Source organism: Sorex araneus, chromosome X (assembly GCF_027595985.1).
Source record: "Sorex araneus isolate mSorAra2 chromosome X, mSorAra2.pri, whole genome shotgun sequence".
NCBI lineage: Eukaryota > Metazoa > Chordata > Mammalia > Eulipotyphla > Soricidae > Sorex > Sorex araneus.
The window spans coordinates 335157732-335177739 of NC_073313.1; the positions used below are offsets into that span (position 1 = coordinate 335157732).

General features: G+C 49.6%; 1 protein-coding gene across 2 annotated transcripts in view; it reads right to left on the reverse strand.

Moving 5' to 3' along the window:
* SFXN5 (sideroflexin 5) overlaps positions 1-20008 on the reverse strand; it is a 122956-nt gene that overhangs the window by 94991 nt on the left and 7957 nt on the right. For both annotated transcript variants that reach the window (XM_055119976.1, XM_004609113.2), the window contains exons 2-3: positions 12118-12186; positions 1451-1528 (exon numbers count right to left, since the gene is read on the reverse strand). In XM_055119976.1, the coding sequence (XP_054975951.1) occupies positions 1451-1528; positions 12118-12186 (147 nt within the window). The remainder of the gene's footprint in view (positions 1-1450; positions 1529-12117; positions 12187-20008) is intronic.

The following is a 20008-nucleotide window of genomic DNA, read 5'->3' on the forward strand; positions in this document are numbered from 1 at the left end:
ATAATTTTTTTTGGAGGAAGTGGTCACACCCAGCAATGTTCAGGCTGACCCTGCTTGAGTCACATGCAAGACAAGTGTCCTACATGCTATACTATTGCTCCAGTCCTGAAATATGAATTTCCATCTGAAGAAATGGTGAAATTATTTCTCCTCAGTATCAGTACACTGGCAGATAGGAATTGGGAAAGAAGGGACACCTACTAATTTTCCACAAGGAAAGTGTTAGTGCTTTTTGAGTTTTACACAGATAATAGGTTAAAAAATAGAAAATCAATATTTTTGAAATTTTAATAAGATAGCTAAACATGAAAGATAACCATGAGGGTAGTGAACACTGGTGAAGGGAAACTCGATCATAAATATCTTCTAACTCTGTAATTCATGGTGATTCAAGTTAGGGGGAAAAAAAACTGTTGGCACATTAAGCATCACTGTCACTGTCACTGTCATCCCGTTGCTCATCGATTTGCTCGAGCGGGCACCAGTAACATCTCCATTGTGAGACTTGTTGTTACTGTTTTTGGCATATTGAATACGTTCATGGGTAGCTTGCCAGGCTCTGCTGTGTGGGCAAGATACTCTCGGTAGCTTGCCCGGCTCTCGGAGAGGGGCGGAGGAATTGAACCCCAGTCCGCTGCATGCAAGGCAAATGCCCTACCCGCTGTGCTATCGCTCCAGCCCCATTAAGCATCAATATCTAAAATGATTAAAGCTGTCTACACAAAACCCCCAACCCCTCCACCAAACTAAATGCAGCCATCACTATTTCAATGAGCTTCTAGTTCAAGTCTCTATGTGAAGTCCTAAATTAAGGTCTAGTGTCCTGGACAAATCTGTGCCATCCCTCGTCATTCCCATCTGCAACCTGAACTCTTGGTTTGTTTTGTTGTGGTTTGTGTGTTGAGGGTCACACCTGGCTGTGCTCAGGGCTTACTCCTGGCTCTGCTCTCAAGGATCACTCCTGATGGGGCTTGGGGGACTAAATGGGGAGCCAGAGATCAAACCTGGGTCAGCCACATGAATTGTAGAATCTGTTGTACAATTGCTCCAGTCTCCCAACTGAACTAACTGTTAGGTATCAGTACACTGGCAGATACTTAAGAATTGGTTCTTGGTCATGCAGAAGCAGAAGTAAGCTCTGATTTGTAGCATCTGCCCATTTTCGGGGTGTAAATACTCCCATCATGGCTGATTTCAAACTTCTATTGTGATGACAAGAATGTGGCATTGCAAAGGGACACACGTTACCTCCAGGAGAGCACAGCCATTCCAATGCTTCCCATCACATGCCGAGAACCGCAGAGACCACACACCCCCTCCAACGTACCCCCTCCAACCCATACAACTCCACAGGGAATGCTGTAGCGGAACTAGATACTGACGGGAAGAGAGGTGGTTCTGGGTACAAGGAAAGCTCCATGTCCCTTCCTCTCCCACCTGCAGTTGTTACCTGTTCATTGGTGACCCCTGGGCGCAGGGTCCCGTGCTTGTAGTCCTCTAAGAGCTGCACAGCCTCTCTGAGACGTCTCTGCAGGAGAAAGAAGTGTGACATTGAGGTGGCAGGATTCAGGCTTCCTGCAACTCCTTCGCTTGCAGGCTTGCATCCATTTCCATCACAGCTGACGATACTTACAGTGTACAAGTAGTTCCATTCTCTAGTGCATGGGATGGCATATGCAGAACAATACTACCTAAGCGACCTTGCATGGGGAAAGGGTTAAATGACAAGGATGGGCACCAGAGTGTTTAGTAGCGGTATAAGGAGTTATCTACATGTAATTCTGCGCAGCCATGTTGCTAACATATTTTTTTGAATGAGAAAGCAAATTGCAGAATCATTGTCTCAAATAATCAAAACACACCCACACACTCATAGGAAACAATGTTTTCTCTGAGAATATTATGCTGGTAAATGTTTCCAAAAATCTCCACAGGGAGACCCACCAAACTGGTGACAAGGTGGGTATCTTGGGGCAGGAGGAGAAGACCTAGACTGAGCAAGAGATGGCAAGGAAATTTAGCTTTAATTGTTATAGCTAAAGTGTTCGTAAAGAGAACATATTTACATACCACTTAGATAACTCCATTTAAACCTCTGATAAACTCTAGCAGAGAGTTACATACCAAAGGAAGTATGAGTGCAGATACCAATTTAGAGAGGCGAAAACAAGACTATAACGTGATTTTTTTTTTTGTCTTAAAAGTTAAGACTCATGGAGATGGATGAAAGGACTGGGCACAGGTCTGGCATGTGGGGGTCCCATGTTGATCTCCGGCAGCCAGGTTCCCCTGAGCACTTTCAGCTAGAACCCCAGGGGACCCCAACACCAATAGGCCCTAGTGGTATCACAGTGAAGGGTCCAGATAGTGAACCATTGGACCCACATAGCCAGGAGAAGAGTGTATTTATGGCAGTAGAAAATAAAAGAGTTGAGTCCTCAGCTACCATAATAAATGCTATGAAAGAACTAGCTGAGTAATACCAGTATACACATATTTTGAAATACGAAATTTTGTTTTGTTTTGTTTTGAAGTCACACTCGGTGATGCTCAGTGCTTACTCCTGGCTCTACACTCAGGAATAACTCTAAATTATGGTAATTATTAAAACCCTACCATACCACTGGGAGTGGCCCCTGGGGTCCCTGAGCACAGTTTAGAAGCTACCCTATGAACTTCCAAAAGTTAAAGAGATAGCAAGAGTGACAGAGTAGCTTTTGTTTACCAAAAGATTGGTATACCAATGATCATTGACAGCAGCACCTCGCAGGCAGGAGGGTGTGAGTGCAACAGGGTGTCTCATGGGATAGGAAACGTGGGGAGAAGCTGTGGCCGGCACAGGGGCCACTGGCCATCAGGGGCAGAAAACTTTCTTACTTGGGAGCAGCCTGATTTCTGGACTTGTGGCAAGCTCCACCTGTCCTCTTTCAAGCATGTGCCTAAATCTGTCCCCAAATTCCAGACTCCCTTTCCAGAAACCATTTCCAAAATGGGAATCATTTTGTGTTTGGGCGAGTCGGTCTCAAACCTGGCCTAAATCCATGCATGCTGTTTGGATAAAGTATCAGGAAAGAACAAAGAAAAGGAAAGAAAAGAACGAGAAAGAAAGAAAGAAAGAAAGAAAGAAAGAAAGAAAGAAAGAAAGAAAGAAAGAAAGAAAGAAAGAAAGAAAGAAAGAAAGAAAGAAGAAAGGAAGGAAGGAAGGAAGGAAGAGAAGGAAGGAAGGAAGGAAGGAAGGAAGGAAGGAAGGAAGGAAGGAAGGAAGGAAGGAAGGAAGGAAGGAAGGAAGGAAGGAAGGGAGGAAGGATGGATGGAAGAGAAGGAAGAAAAGGAAGGAAGAAAGGAAGGAAGGAAGGAAGGAAGGAAGGAGAGAAAGAAAGAAAGAAAGAAAGAAAGAAAGAAAGAAAGAAAGAAAGAAAGAAAGAAAGAAAGAAAGAAAGAAAGAAAGAAAGAAAGAAAGAAAGCATAAAGACACAAAAAATCATTTAAAACGCTGGAGAGAGACAGTGCAGCAGGCAGGACACTTGCCTTGCACGTGGTTGACCCAGGTTCAAGCCCCGGCAACCCATATGGTCTCCCCAAGCCCCACCCGAGTGATCTCTGAGTGCAGAGCCAGGAGGTGGCCTGGAGCAGCCACCAGATGTGGTTCCCGAAGCAAACCAAAGTAAAATCACCTGGAACAGACCCTGAAACAAGGGCCGCAGAGGGAGAGTGATCTTAGTCTAGATAGTCAGCCCATGATTCTTTCTCAGCAAAATGAGATCGTGTTGTTGGTGGGCTGTTTTAATTTGCTGAAGGTCACCCAGAGAGTAGGCGAGCGGTTTAGTCTGAGAATTCAGAGTTTAGGCTGACCCGGGCTGTGCCCTCCCAACACCCTCCTCCCAAGCCACCAAGGGGTGCCACCGATTGCTTCTTCTGTCCCCCAGCCTCAGTGGCTGACAATGACTGCTCCACTTTCCAGCTGAATGGTGAATGGGGCCCGTGTTCTCAGCACTTTCCCACTCCAAGGATTCTCCCAGTTCCTATAACAACCTGGCCCGTGTCCATCTCACTTGACGTGGTCATCAAAGGGAGGCCTCCTGCCACAGCATGAGCTCCAAAGAGCCCGATCTTGGCACGAATCAAGGGAAAACAAGATCCAAAGCTCCCCGAGACCAGTGTGAGACTCTAGAAGTGCAGGAAGCTTGATGTGCTTTGTGCTTCTGACCCTGAACCCTCCTCCCAGGGACAGTCCAAGCCCCAGCCACCTGTCTCGAGTGCTCCTCCAGGGCTGGCCAGTCGGGGGGCGGGGGGGACTGTGGCTGCAAGCAGAGAAGAGGGGTCTTTTCAGGGAAGCTTGAGAGATTAGAGGGTCTTTCCACTTGGAACCCACCTCCTCCCCATGCTTGTAAGGCTTGACACCCCAGAGGCGGGGAGAGTGAGGGGAGCAGCACAGGGAAGTTTGCAGGACATCTTTTCCGCCACTCTCATTCAGGCAGGCAGCCCTGCATGCAAAGACCAGACCCCGGGCCCACCAACAGGGACCAGTCCTAGAGGGGACCCTTCTCTGGAGCCCAGACCACAGACAGGGAAGCCCGAGACCCCATCACCTGCCTGCTAAGGCTCACCAGTTAGGATGTGAACCAAGGCAGGGTTCTTTTTGTATTCAGCAGGGGCATGGTCTCCAGAAGGTTCCCCCCCCCGACCCCCATATGCAGGCATTGGGAAGTGTGCTCCCACATCTGAGGAAGTGCTCCTGCATCAGTGCTCCCACCTCTGGAGGTGTGTTTCCACATCTCAGGGTGTGCTCCCACATCTGGGAGGTGTGCTCCTGCAGCTGGAGTTAAGTCCACACAGCTGAGGGGGTGCTCCTGCATCTGAAGGAGCACTCCCCCATCTGATAGGTGTATTCCCACAACGTAGAGGAGGAGGGGGGTTGGGCCACACCCAGTGGCTCTCAAGGGGCTATTCCTGGCTCTGTGCACGGGAGTGGCTGGTCCCTGGTCATACTGAATAGAAGAAGTATTCAAATCAGGGCTGTGGCTGCCGCTTCCTGCAAGGCACCTTCCCTCCTGTGCTGTCTCTCTGGCCTCATCACAGCGGGAGATGCGTGATGAGGAGACTCCTGATCCTTGCAGTCCTGCCCCAAGGCCTGAGGTGGTGAACCGGGAAGCAGAGGGGAGGTGTGCCGTGTTAGGGTGGCGGCCAAAGTGGGTGGGGTACTGTGTGGGACAGGAATGGGGCAGAGGGACTCAGAAGGAAAAGCACGAAAGGGCAGCTGGGACATACGAGGAACAAACCAGTCTCTTTAGAGAGACAGGAGGGGTAACCCAGGTCTCCCCTGAACTAGATGCAGACTGAGAGTGACCCCTTTCCTATGCCGAAAGGAAGTTAAAAAGGTTTGAATATTTAATCTATCTAAATAGTGCTCGTTATATTAAACATACAATGTATGTTTGACATCAAAGAGGGAACGGACCACATTTACTCTCACTTGAAGCTGAGCCTGGAGGCTGAAGAGGTAGTGCAGGGGTGAAGTTCCTTGCTCTACAGACTGCTAACTGCTTTGATCCCACCACATATGGTCCCCTGAACCCCAACAAAAGTAACCCCTGAGCACGGAGCCAGGAGCACAAAACCCTAAACATTGCCATGTGTGCCCCCCCCCCCCGCAAAAAAAAAACCCAACCCCAAAATAACAGCAAAACAATCAAAGCTGAGCCTGTGTCAAAGAGCTAGGTCTGGGGGCCGGAGCGATAGCACAGCGGGTAGGGCGTTTGCCTTGCACGCGGCCGACCCGGGTTCGATCCCCGGCATCCCATATGGTCCCCCAAGCACCGCCAGGAGTAGTTCCTGAGTGCAAAGCCAGGAGTAACCCCTGAGCATCGGTGGGTGTGACCCAAAAAGCAAAAAAAAAAAAAAAAAAAAAAGAGCTAGGTCTGTAGGTGAGAGGACACATTTCCCATGTAAGAGCTAGAGGCTGGACCCCAGCATCACATGGTCCCTGGAGCTCCAACAAGAATGACCCTAAGAGCAATCCTGAGCGCTGCCAGTGTGGCCCTCAATTCATTAAACTAATCAAGCAAAGCTAAGCCCAGCCTGACAGAGAAACTGAACATGGGTTTAGGAAAAGTGGGCACGTGGCATTGAAACAGGGGTGTTACAGGCAAAGTGGTAGGGTTGGAAACCCCAAAGTTTGCACAACTAAAAAGGAGAAGGAAGAGAAGAAAGTAATATCCAGGGTGAAGAAGGAAGGGGCTGGCAGAAAGGTGTGTCTAATGAGGGGGGCAAGGGAGGTGGCAGGACCAGAAGGTTCCAGGCCATCCACCTGGTTTTTGCAAGCTTTGCATCTCCCACACTGCACTTCTCTGCAACCACACCTTAAACCATTCCTACTGTGCCCCCGAGTGTGAGAGCTGGGAGTAAAGGTAATGACTCGTGCACAGGGAGAGTGCCTTCTCCAAGCCTCTTATGCCCTCCCAGCCATCCTGGAATCCCAAGGCTTTGCCGTCTAGGCTAAGATTGTCCCCTGGCTCCTGTGGTCACGAAACACTCTCTGGAGCCCCAAAGAAAAGGAAGCCAGGGACTGACCTTGCTGGGCATACACGTGTGCCGGATCCCTGCAATCATGGCCAATAATAATGATCCATTCCTTGCCATTTAGTACCTAACATCCTTCTAGAAAAACCAACCTCCCCTTTCCACATTTTCAGTGTTATGATGGACTGTGGGCCTTTATTAGTATTAATAAGTGCTACCATCTATTGCTTTCATTCTCATCTCAAATTGTGCTAAATGTGGCCAGTAAGGCATAATTAGTTTCTTTTCCTATGTCTCCATCATTCCTTGGGCACACTCTTACTTTTATAGCAATGCTCTTTGGGCCAGATTTGGGTTGGACCATCCCTACCAGAAGGCTTGGTTCTTTTTCAAGAGCAGGGTATTTAGAGACCACAACCTGAGTACTGTGTAGGCTAATTGTTGCTGGGGTGTCTCTGCTCCTAGGATGTTCCAGTGACCATAGTTAGGAAAATAGGAAATATAAACAGGTGTGTGTGTGTGTGTGTGTGTGTGTGTGTGCGCGCGCGCGCGCGTGTGTGTGTGTGTGTGTGTGTGTGTGTGTGTAAATCAGCTCACCCTGACACCTTCAATTCAAATCAGCTCACCCTGACACCTTCAATTCAAATCAGCTCACCCTGACACCTTCAATTCAAATACAACATCATCTAGTACTTTGCCCTTCCCTTACTCTGTGTTTGTACCTCCCTATGCCCACCGGGAGATACACCCCAACACTAGTAAAATTAATGAAGTATTCTCTTCTACAAGACACCCAAAATAGTTTCAGGTTACATCCATTTTTTTGTTCTGAGTGGGCGTTATTAACTCTTGTACAGTTAGAGTTCTATGTATTTCACAGGTGAGAATCTGTCAACCACTTGGTTCATTCCCCTAAATAACTAATGAACTGGGACTGGAGTGATAGTACAACGGGAAGGTATCTGAATTGCACATACCTGACCCAGACTCAATTCCCAGCACCCCAAAGTGTTCCCTGAGCTTGTCAGGAGTGACCCCCGAGTACAGAGCCAGGAGTAAGCCCTGAGCACTGTCAGGTTTGGTGCCAAAACAAATTAAAAAAATTTTTTTTAAACCAAGAAAACCCAAACTATTGTACTGAGAAAATTCCTTTCAGCTTCCCTCCATAACTAAAACTCACTTAGATAGACAGAAGCGATAGTACGGGAGGAAAGGTGCATGTCTGGTACGTGGTTAACTCTCGTTTGATCACCACCTACGGTTCTCCAAGTGCTTCAGGACTGATCCCTGAGTGCGGAGGCAGGTGTGATCCCTGAGCACCACCGGATGTGCCCCCCTCCCCTGAGAAAAAGTAACTTAGATGCCAACTGGCACCACCTGATCTTTAGAGATCGAATGGCCTGACCTAGGTGGAAAGTCAAAGCTGGGAATTCCAGGGTTTCTGCTCACGCCTGGGGGTTTCCTTCCGAGGCCTGGTCCTCCACACAATGACAGGAAACTCACAGTGCTCAACGCTCCCCACCCCCAAGGAATCTACTCGGACAGGCTGCATGAACCTGGGAGCCTTTGCCGCAGCTTCTCAGGGCCGAGGCTGGAAAGGTCTGGGGAGCAACCGCACGCACGCTCAAAGGCACCCCCTGCCTCGGGCCTGCGCCCGCAATGCAGTCGCTGGCTCTCTTCCCCCTGTCTTTCCCTCTTCCCCTCCTCTCTCTCCTTTTCGAATCAAAAGGTAGATTCTTCCCCTTCCATGAAGCGGATCCACCTCCTCCTCTGCAGCTCTGCTTGTGGCATTCTCAGAACAAAGACAGCCTTCTTCCTAGGAGAAATTACGGTGAATAACATTTCCTCCGCCTCATTACACATACAAGTGTTGGCTCTTTTTAAAGCGGGGTCAGTTATAAACTGCAACCCAGTAACTGCAAACTTCGCTCAGGATGAGTCTGCCTATTGTCCCAGCTAATGCCCTTCGGAACCGGGTCACCAGATGGCTCAAGCTACTCAGGATCTTTCCACCTTCCAGGACCACCCCCTGGGGTCCTGCACTGCCCTCCCACCCTCACAGGCAAGCAGGCCTGTCCAAATGTCCTCCAACTGGGCAGCTGCCACTGCGCAGTCCCTCCCAGAAAACCGGCCAAAGGCCTCAGGAGAATATTTTCTAGATGTGTGCAATGGTCACAGACTGAGCCCAGGAGAGAAGCCTCGCCTTCCCGGGAGCGCCCCAGCTCCTGGGTGAGGAACTCAGGTCACAGTCCTACGAGACCTCTAATCTCTCGTGCTGCCCTGAAGGTGGCCTTGCTAACACCAGCCTGGTCTAGGACAGTAAGGGTGTGACGTTCCACTCAAGACGCTGCCAGAGATCCTAGGGTCTAGGAGATCTTCTGTGAGTGACAAGAAGCAGTGCTGGAAGTGGTCCCCAACTAGATGGTACCAATGTTTCAAGGGAGCTTGCCAGGGGAGAGAATGTGGATCATGAAAAATATTCCATCAGAGGCTGGAGAGAGATAGCACAACAGGTGGGGCGACTGCCTTGCATGAGGCCAACCTGGATCCCATCCCAAGAAAGAAGGGAGGAAGGGAGGAAGAGAGGGAGGGAGGAAAGAGGGAAGGAAGGAGGGAGGGAAGAAGGAAGGAAGGAAGGAAGGAAGGAAGGAAGGAAGGAAGGAAGGAAGGAAGGAAGGAAGGAAGGAAGGAAGGAAGGAAGGAAGGAAGGAAGGAGGGAAGGAGGGAAGGAAGGAAGGAAGGAGGGAAGGAAGGAAGGAGGGAAGGAAGGAAGGAAGGAAGGAAGGAAGGAAGGAAGGAAGGAAGGAAGGAAGGAAGGAAGGAAGGAAGGAAGGAAGGAAGGAAGGAAGACAGGCACTAATCTAGCATTGCTGATGCATTGGTCATCATCTAGTCAGAAATTAAATGACTTTGACATTTAAGTTACTGTTAGAGAAAACAGGCAAAAAAATAGGCTTAGTGCTGGTCAAGAATGCTGGGGCCTTTCAAAATCCAAAAGTTGAAATGGAAAGATCAGGTACAAAAGGAGGATATAAAATGAAATGGGGGGAAGGAGGAGTTAGTAGAGCAGTTAGGGGACATGTCTAGCATGCACCCATCTGGATTTAATCCCCCAAACCACATGGTCCCCAGAGTATCGCAGGATGCAGCCCTGGAGGCCCCCAGCACTGGCAGGTGGTCCGGGTATCCCTGACACTGCAGGTCCCGAGCAGTACTGCATTCTCGGGCCTTCATGCTGAACAGAATAGCCGTAGGGTCCCAAACCTCTGAACACCGCTAAGGAAGCACCCTCCAAACACACACACACACACACACACACACACACACACACACACACACACACACACCCCTGGAAGAAACAGTTTGGGAATGACAGTAGTAGATTAGAAAGCTAGTAGAAGGCTGGTTACCCCCTGACACAGGCAAAGGCCATCCCCGTGCATCCCCAAAGTCCCTGCCTACTCGACACTCTGGGAAGCACTGAAATATCCCACCCCCCTCCCCTCAGTCTTCCAGGGCTCCCACTCTGCCCCCTAACAAACCAAAAGTCTACCATTAGCGCCCCCATCCTTTGAATTAAGCACTGGCCTCGGATGCCTCCTCCGTCAAGCAGGGATCATTGATGTTGGGATTGATGTTGCAACTGTATCTAGTTTCACAGAATTTGGGAATGTTCCAGACAGACACAGGACCTGGGGTGAATATGCAGTTTCTCTAGATCGGTGCTCTTCCAAATTTTAAGCGGTCACGTACTGATCACGCCTTATACGACTCCAGACAGGGCCTGGTTGTAGAGCAAACTTGCCCCTTAGGAAGCAGGAGATTCACAGGGGCAGGTTAGACCAGCTGGGAAAACTCCGAGCCTGTTGGCCTAGCTGAGAGGCAAAGAGAATCACATGCAGGGTAATCCCCACATTTCACCTCGGGGGCCACTCCCCGGGCACAATAGGGATGATGCTAAGCCAGGTGCCTGCACCCCTCGTTGCTCTTTCCAGCGAGGCTCTCCCTCCCAGAGCTGACCTACAGGGGGTCAAAGCAAGCCCACGCACAGCAGAGTCGTGCAGAGAAGGGGTTTGTGAAGGCCCAGGGAAACGCTCAGGTCTCCCACCTGCACGGTAAGCTTGGAGAGGGCCCAAAACTCAGGTCACCTGATCAGGAAGGCAGCCTGGCTAAGAATGAAGCTTACCTGGGTTCCTTTGCTTGCCTCCACCCTTGGCCAAGACCCACTGCCTGAGGCTTGACTTTGTTTTGTCCTTGTAAAATGAATCTGAGGGGCTGGAGTGATAGCACAGCGGGTAGGGTGTTTGCCTTGCACGCGGCCGACCCGGGTTCGATTCCCAGCATCCCATATGGTCCCCTGAGCACCGCCAGGAGCAATTCCTGAGTGCAAAGCCAGGAGTAGCCCCTGTGCATCACCAGGTGTGACCCAAAAAGCAAAAATAAATAAAATAAAATAAAATGAATCTGAGTATCGACTTCAGAGGGTGGCTTTGAGTTTGGCTGATGAGATAATGCATGCAAAATGCTTGCAATACGGCCTTGTCCACGGGAAGGATAGAAGAATGAATAGACAGTGCATGTGTGCTTGCGTGCATTCCCACACACATTTGTAATCACACATACAAAGGCAATGAAGACATGGTTCTTGGGGTGACTGACACACACTTGACCATACATCGAAACTTGATGAGACCAGGTTCTGGTGAGGATGTGGAGCAACAAGAACATTGCCAGTGGGGATGGAAAATGCAGAGTCACACTCGACAGCCACTTGGCCATTTCCTACGAGCGAAAGTGTTACTTACCACACCTTAACCACACCTTTCAGCACGCCTCGTCCTGTGGTTTACTCAAGAGAAATGAAAGCATACCTCCACACATAGAATGTTCATAGCACTTTTATTCATCGTAGCCCCAAACTAGAAAGATCCCACGCGGTGTACTGACAGTGGATAGATACACAGATTCCCGAACAATCTTTCAATGGCACACCATCCAGCAATAATACGTGATGCGCATGATCCATGAACATGACACGTGAAATGGGAGGAATCCAAAAGCGTTTTGCTCGGGAGAAAAGTCAGACACAGAGGGTTACAACGCACAGGACTCTGTTCACATGGCATTCCAGAAACAGTCAAGGGCAGGAACTGGGAACAGATGACGGGTGACATGGAAGTGGCAGGGTCGGGGAGAAGGAGGTGGGGCAGGCGTGAGGGAACACTTCGGGGTGACGAGAAAGCTCTACATCTTCATTGCAGGAGTAGGTATATGACTATGTCTGGCAGAACTCACAGAAGGGGACAGAGAAAGGGTCAATGACACCTGGGCAAGAGGAGGGAACTAGGCCGGGAGAATGGGCTGTGTCTGTCCTAAACACATCTGTGCCCATGACTTTCCTTGGGGGAGAGCAATGCAAGTGCTTGATGACAGTTTTCTCAGAATTTGAAACAGTAACAAGCATGACAGGGCCCTGCTGCGAGATCCACATGGAATGAGACCATGCGTCAGAGCATCCACACAGATGATCACGGATCTTCTACAGGGACAAGGAGTAGGTCCAAGGGGCCTCCACGGAGAGTGGCCGCCGTGACTCACCTCAGTGACAAAGAGAGTGCGCGGGTCGATGATATCCAGGAAGTGCCTGAAGCGGCCATAGAAGGATGTCTGGGGACAGGAGAGAGGAGAGGTCAGACGTGGGGCCTCTAACTCATGCCTCACTTTACTACTGGGTCTCACGGTCACCAGGATTCTCCATGTGGGGGAGGAACACCAATGAGATGTCACTACTCAGTGATCTGGATTTCCTAGGTCTGAGCTTCCTTCCTTCCTTCCTTCCTTCCTTCCTTCCTTCCTTCCTTCCTTCCTTCCTTCCTTCCTTCCTTCCTTCCTTCCTTCCTTCCTTCCTTCCTTCCTTCCTTCCTTCCTTCCTTCTTTCCCTCCTTTATTCCCTCCCTCCCTCCCTCCTCCCCACCCCACCCCCGTCTTCCACCCTCTCTTGTTTTCTTTCTTGGTTTGTGGGGTCACTCGGCTGAGTTCAGGACTTCCAGATATGTACTCAGGGATCACTCCCGGCGGGACCATTTGCAGTGCTGGGGGATTGATCGAGGGGTTGTCTACATGCAAGGCAAGCCCCTTATCAATAGGACTCTCTCTAGCCGGGTGTGAGGACTTTCTGTGTCAACTGGAAAAGGCCATTCAGGCGCTGGATGACTCCCCCAAGTTCTCTTGCAGGTACCTCCCACTTTGCCCTCTTATGGTGCCCCAAGGTCCACCCCCCTTTGGGCAGCCAACAGCCACTGCTGACCATGAAGGCCAGGGGCTGAAGCCTGCTCTCCAGGCCTCTCGCAGCCTGCCCTGCCTTCTTAGGGCCTCCAGCAAGAGACAGGGTCCGTCTCTAAGGACCAATTCAGGCTCGGTCACCAGGGATCACTCCTCACAGGCAAAGCTCGAGCCAGGAAAGCACCCAGCGGCCAGCCCCCAGGCCCTCCTTCCCCCCCAGCCCTGAAGCTGCTCTGAGGCTCAGGACCAGGGGCCAGCTCCCCACCCCTTCGCCCCCACCCATCCTTGCCCCAGAGTATGGGCGGGGGGCGGGGAGGACTTGAAAAAGGAAGGCTTTGTCCTAAGCAGGCCACCGGCATCAGAGCACAGTGAAAGGAAACCGAGCAACAGGGCCTGCTGCTGGGCCTTCTGCCCTGGGGACAGCGCCAGCGTAGCACAGCCAAGCTCGAGGGGAGGAGAGGCGGCAGTGCCAAGCTGGGGATGGTGGGGAACGCAGCAAGAGCTGAGGGTTCACGCCTCACTACTCACCAGGCTCAGCCCCACACGCTCCTGAGAGCAAGTCAGTGCTCAGAAGCCGCCAATGCCCTCCCTCCCTCTCACCAGGGCACATACACCCCCCACTCCCCCACTCCAAGCCCTACCCCGCCCTCCCCTCCCCTCCCACTTCTCTTACCTTCCTTCCCTTTCCCTTCCCCGAGGTGGGATAAACACCTTGCAAGAGGCCCTGGGTCACCTCCAAGTCCTCTGCACACACCAGACTTGCAACCCTTCACCTCATGTGACGCCCTCTGCAAGGAGCTGCCTCTCCACCCCAACCCTGCTTCTCACACATCCCAATTTCTGTTTTAGCACCATGACCCGTTAAACCAGGTGCTTCTCTAATCTCTCATAACTCGAGTGACCTCAACCATTTCCCCAGGACTGGCATCACTGTCCTGGCAAAATTTCACATCCAAAACTTAAATTTAGGAAGACCATCCGAGAAGTTCAGAGGCATGGCCAAAGGTATTGATGGAAGATCTTTCCTGTTTTACTATTATAAAAAGTGGATAAAACAAATTATTGTCCATTCATAGGACTGAAAGCCATGCAACCATTTTAGAAGTATGTTTCAGGAGCAGGGGATGAGACTCAGAGGTTTAGTTCAGACTCTCCCTTGCATGGGTACGGCTCAACTCTAGGCACCGCCCCCAAAATAAAATAATAAAATGATGTGTCAGGCCATATGCTTGGCAGGGGAAATCCTTATGACTTGTATACATAAGGAAATGTACATAAAAGGAAAATTTCAACTTAATAGACTAGGTAACAAAAGGAACTAATAAATGGCCAGCAAGCAAAGAGCTAGAATGGCAAGCCACCAGCGGGAGTCCCACAGAGAAGTGGCTCTTCCAAGGCTGAGACAGGTTAGGTACACTTTGCTGCCCTGTACAGTAATGACGTGCCACTCCCCAAAATGACTGGGACATGTTCAAAGGGCCAATGCAAGGTAGACGGACATCAGTGTGTGCCCAAAGAAGTGACTCACGGTTTCAGGCATGTAATATTCTGAAAGGGTGATATAATCATTCCAAAACATCAGACAAATGCTGATAGAGGAACAAGCCATTGAAAAACTGACCTTGCTCACTGAATACATCAATGTCACAAAGACAAAGACAGACTCAGGAACTGCTCCACACACAAAAACACTAGAAGGTTAAATGTGTCTCTGATTCTGCATTCAATCTTGGATTGAAGGGAAATAGTCTCAGGGACATTACTGAGACAACTGACAAAATGTGGCCATGGATCGAAGCATGTACTACTCCCACATGAATGGAAAAACTATTCCATCATTGTTGTTACAGACTATTCATGTTCCTCTCAAATTTATACTTAAAATCCTACTATCTGATGTATGTGAAGGCAGGGCCCTTGAGGTGGTTAGATATAACAGCAGAGGCCAAGGAAACCTCAGAGGAACTCTCCCACCCCTTCCTCAGTGTGACATCACAGCAAGAATATGTCCATCTAGCAACCAAGGCTCCAGGCTTTCACCACATTGAATCTGTCAACACCTTAATCATGTACTCCCGGCCTCCAGAACTGCAAGAAATTAATTTTCATGGCTTATGAGCCACCCATCTATGGACATGTGTAGGTAACAGGGTGGCCAAAAAAAAAAAGAACTGAAAATGTCGGTACTATTAATTGCAGCCTGAAGATGTTCTTCATGATATCATGTACATTTGCTATGATTCTGGCTTTTATGATCACCTGTCAACAATGAGTAATAAAGGAAAGGTGATAAAATATTATAAAAGTGATCTAAAATTAGAGAAACCCACATTGTGTATGAGTAACAGTCTAAAAAAATAATTAAAATACAAACTTGTATGTTATTTGGCAATAAACTGAGTTTTGGGGGTTTATTTTTATTTTTGTCTCACACCCAGTAGTGCTCAGGGCTTATTCCTAGCTCTGCACTCGGGGATCACTCCTGATGGGGCCACATAGAACAAATGGGGTGCCGGGGATCAAACTCAGGTCAGCTGCGTGTGAGGTATCATATCTATCTGCTATACTATCACTCTGATGTCCAGCCATAAACTCCTGATTGATCAGTCAGTGATTCTTTTGTCCTCTCCTTGTGTTACACCCTAAAAAAGCCTTCACAGCCACACTTGTCACTGGAAGAAGAGGTAGCAGGTTAATGGCCCAGGGGCTTCCTGACCTCCAGAAAGGTGGTGGCATGATGAGACTTTGAAGGGAAGGTCAGGTTTGAAGGTGACAGTAACAGCAGTCAGTGACACGAGGAAGGAAGGTGATGGATGTTCAGGGGACAGTTTCAGAGAGGCTGGACAAAGAATGGCCAGAGAAAAGCAATCTTTTTTTTTTTTTTTTTGGCTTTTTGGGTCACACTTGGCGATGCTCAGGGGTCACTCCTGGCTCTGCACTCAGGAATGACTCCTGGCAGTGCTCGGGGGACCATATGGGATGCCGGGGATCGAACCCAGGTTAGCTGCATGCAAGGCAAACACCCTCTCCACTGTCCTATCGCTCCAGCCCCCCGAAAAGCAACTTCTAAAAAAAAAAAAAAAAAACCAACTCCCATAGCCTTGCTCTGTGATGTGGAACCGTCTCACCCTGCCCCAGGGAGGAGCACACACGGCCTCTGTCACCCTCGCCACCACTGGCGCTGGAACAGCACTAGGGAAGATACTTCTCTCTAGAGAGATCTCTGGACCCTAACTCAACTGGGCTTCGGAGACATCACAGGGAATGGTGGTGGAGGTACTTCCTTCCAAGTGAGCCCAGGGGGCTTCCAGAGGAGTTGGGAGAGGTCGATGGATTGGTTTACCAAACAGAGAAAGCTATCAGCCGGTGCTCAAAGGCTGGAGTCAGAAGCTGCACCAGAACCTGGGGTTTCTTCAGTCACCAAACAGCTACGGAGGACCTACTGTGTGTCAGACCTATGCTAGGTCCTTGGGAGCAAGGGGCAGGAGGTAGGAGGGAGGGCAAGGCTGTCTGATCTGGGGCATGAGGAAGAATATAGAGTCAGGACTAATGCCCAGCTCTCGAGTTGAAAACAAGCAGTACGCTGAGGAAGGTCAACAGTTCTGTTGTGGTTGTGTAAGAGTGAGACATTTAAACCAGCAGCCTTCCAGAGGCAACTTTTCAAGAAACACTTGGAAACGTAGGACCAATATTCAAGAAACAGGGCTGGGGAGAAGAGGACACTTTGGTGGAGGGGTGGGTGGGTGAGCAGCATCTTTGTGCATCAATACAAGAAATGTGAACATTATTGTAACCCCATCCCCAAAATTACAATTATTTTTTGTTAAATCGGGGTCTGGAGAGTGGTGGGGTGCTCGCCTTGCACACAGCTGGTCCAAGTTTGACACCCCCCGGCACCATAAATGGTCCTCTGAGCACAGCCAGGAGTGATCCCTGAGCACAATGCCAGGAATAAGCTCTGAGCATCACCTCAAGTGTGGCCCCAAAAGAAAAAATTAAGAACCCGGGATTCTAAATCAAACAAAAACCACACCAAAGTTGAAGACGCTGGACAAAGATACTGTCCAGGATCAACCAACTTTATGCCGCCCCAGGGACAGGCCTGCAATGTGACAAAGGTCCAATGACTAACATTACAATGAGGCCACACCACAGAGAACCCTTGGGGCCTGCAGGACACTTACCGTATTTCACCAGAGCTGGCACCATGCAATCACTGCACCCTTGTTTTAGCAACAATTTTTTTTAAGCTTCACATAATGGTCACATGACAGTTATTTTGCAAAAGAAAAAAGTTGGCATAAAATCTGTCCTGCTGAGACTTTAACCTGAAAGCTTTGTAACTTTCCACATGGTGAATCAATAAAAGAATTAAAAAAAAAAAATCTGTCCTGATGATGTGAGGAACTATTGGTAACTAACGCAAAGGAAGGAAACCTGAGTTAGAGTTAGTAAGGAAAGGTAGAATAAAATTTAAACGAAGCAGTGTGTTAATCGGCTCAAAGCCAAGTCAAGCCACTCGGTGAGGAAAGGAGACCTGGGCCACAGAGCAGATGCGAGGCCTGGTTTCCTTAGAAACCGTGCAGCTTTGATAACTCAGGGTGCTGTCTCTAGGAACTCCTTACTGGAAGCTGTGTATGTGGGGTCACTCTGAGTCAGTGACTTGGGTCCATCAGCTAGGAGCTGTGTCAGGTCTCCTGATAGGATTCTTTGTCGCTGTGGCGGGTGTTGCGGTGTCTGGGGGGCTCCACATTTAGTTGTGGGTATTGGTGGTCACATCCATGAGTGCTGGGGACCACACTTTGGTAGTGACAGGGGTCAAACTCATGCACTGCAGCTTCACACATGCCAGGCAGGCGCCTTACCTCCTGGGGCGTCTCTTGGGCCACCTGGTAGGAATCTTATCAGCTACATTTCTGGCAATCTCTGACCTTGGAAACGTGCCTTCTCCGACAGGCAGGTACGAGTGGCGGCTCAGTGGAATAGTTCTGATACTTTATAGCCTACGCAGATCCTTGTGAGAAACATTGTTGCTTAAGAGCTAGCTTTGTGTAGCTGTGCTCCCGGGCCACCCCTGAAAGGAAGGCTTCTTCTTTCTCCCTTTGGCTAATTCTAATCTTCTCAATTGTTGAAGATGTTCGGCCTTCTCCTGGCCCCCCACCCCCAAAAGCTCAGCCCCCATCTTCGTCCAATCAGACAGCTAATGGATATTTTTCCTTCTCTTTCTCTTTATAGAAAGAATGAGTCAGCCACGTGACTCCTTCCCCTGCCTTTGGCAACATAGGTGAGTCAGCTCATCCTCCGAGGCCAGGCTGCCACCGCAAACTCTCCTCCCACCTCCGCGGTCCCTTGGAGAGAAGGGGCCCGAGAGCCCTAAGCCTGAACAGAGTTACCAGGAGGTTACCACACCTCTTGGGTCTGGAAGAAAACGTGTGCTGACCCAGTAGCCCAAGGTCTGAAATGCTGGAGCAGCTTAGCAACACTCTGGCCAGGCTGCACAGGGAATCGATCACCTGGGCTTCCCGAAAGCAGAGTGCCCCACTCTCAGGGTTGAAGTCAGCATCAGGATCAGTTTAACAACCTGCCCCCGGGTTCAGGAGATGGTTCAGAGGGTTGTGGCACATGCTTGGCATGCTGAAGCCGTGTGGGGTTGGTCCCCAGCACAGCATGGTTCGCTGAGCACGGAGCCAGGAGTAGCCCCCAACACAGTCAGGTGGCTTGAATTTGGGCCCCAACCCCCTCCACAATTGAATTAAAATTGAAGGATAAGGTCTAGAAGGTGTTGGTCCAGTCCCTAGCACAAACCAGCCTGAGAGCCAGCCTGGAGAAACCTTCACGCTCTGGCCAAAAAGACAGGAAAGATGAAAATATGTAACGACCTGCAAGGCACTTTCATTTTAGAACTTTGTTTCAGGCAAACTTCCCTCTCTACCCCAACTCTCAGCCTACACAAAGCTCTTGACCCTGAAGAGTGCATTTTCCTACTCAGCAAACTGAGTAGCCTAACCTTCATAACCCTAACCCTACCCCTACTCACCCTACCCCTACCTAACCCCATAACCCTAACCCTAACAGCAACCTACCTAACCCTACCGAACCCTACCCCTACCTAACCCTAAACCTAATCTACCTAACCTTAACCCTACCCCTACCTAACTGCAACCCTAACCCTAACAGTAACCTACATAACCCTTCCTAACCCTAAACCTAACCTTAACCCTACCTAACCCTACCCCTACCTAACCCTAACCGTAACCCGACCTAACCCTAACCCTATCCCATCTAACTGTAACCCTACCTAACCCTAACACTAACCTACCTAACCCTACCTAACCCTACCCCTACCTACCCCTACCTAATCCTAACCCTAACCTACCTACCCCTACCTAAACCTACCCCTACCTAACCATAAACCTAAACCTAACCCTACTTAACCCTAACCCTAACCAACCGAACCTTAACCTATCTAACCCTAACCCTACCTAACCCTAACCCTAACCCTAACCCTAATCCTACCTAACCCTAACCCTGTTCAGCCTACCTGCTATACCTCTACAGGTTTAGGCCAACTGAAACACAACGCCGCCCCCACCCCCGCCCCGAGACACACACACACATGCTCAAACATATACACATTCATAACCCCAAAACATCTTACAGACAAGGAGGAGCAAGAAAATTATTTTAGGGGCTGGAGCGATAGCACAGCGGGTAGGGCGTTTGCCTAGCATGTGGTCGACACGGGTTCAATTCCCAGTATCCCATATGGTTCCCACGAGAACTGCCGGGAGTAATTCCTGAGTGCATGAGCCAGGAGTAACCCCTGTGCATCACCGGTGTGACCCAAAAAGAAAAAAAAAATTATTTTAAAATCTGAATAGACTAAAATAAATAAGAATAGGAATCATGCGATGATAGTACAGCGGGTAGGACGCTTGCCTTACAGTTAATCAGAGATCAATGGCTGACAATACTTATGGTCTCCAGAGCTCTGCCAAGGGTGATCCCCGGGTACAGAGCCAGAAGAAAGTCCTGAGCACCAGTGGGCGTGGACCAACCCTTCTCCCTCGCCACTCCCATATGAACAAGGAAAAAGTGAGCATCGGTCTCTGGCTATATTCTGAGGGTTGGGAGAGAGCGCGTGCTGCATCCAGATACCCCACAGTATTCATGGGAGTTAATTATGAACCAGTAAGCTGGTCCTCAT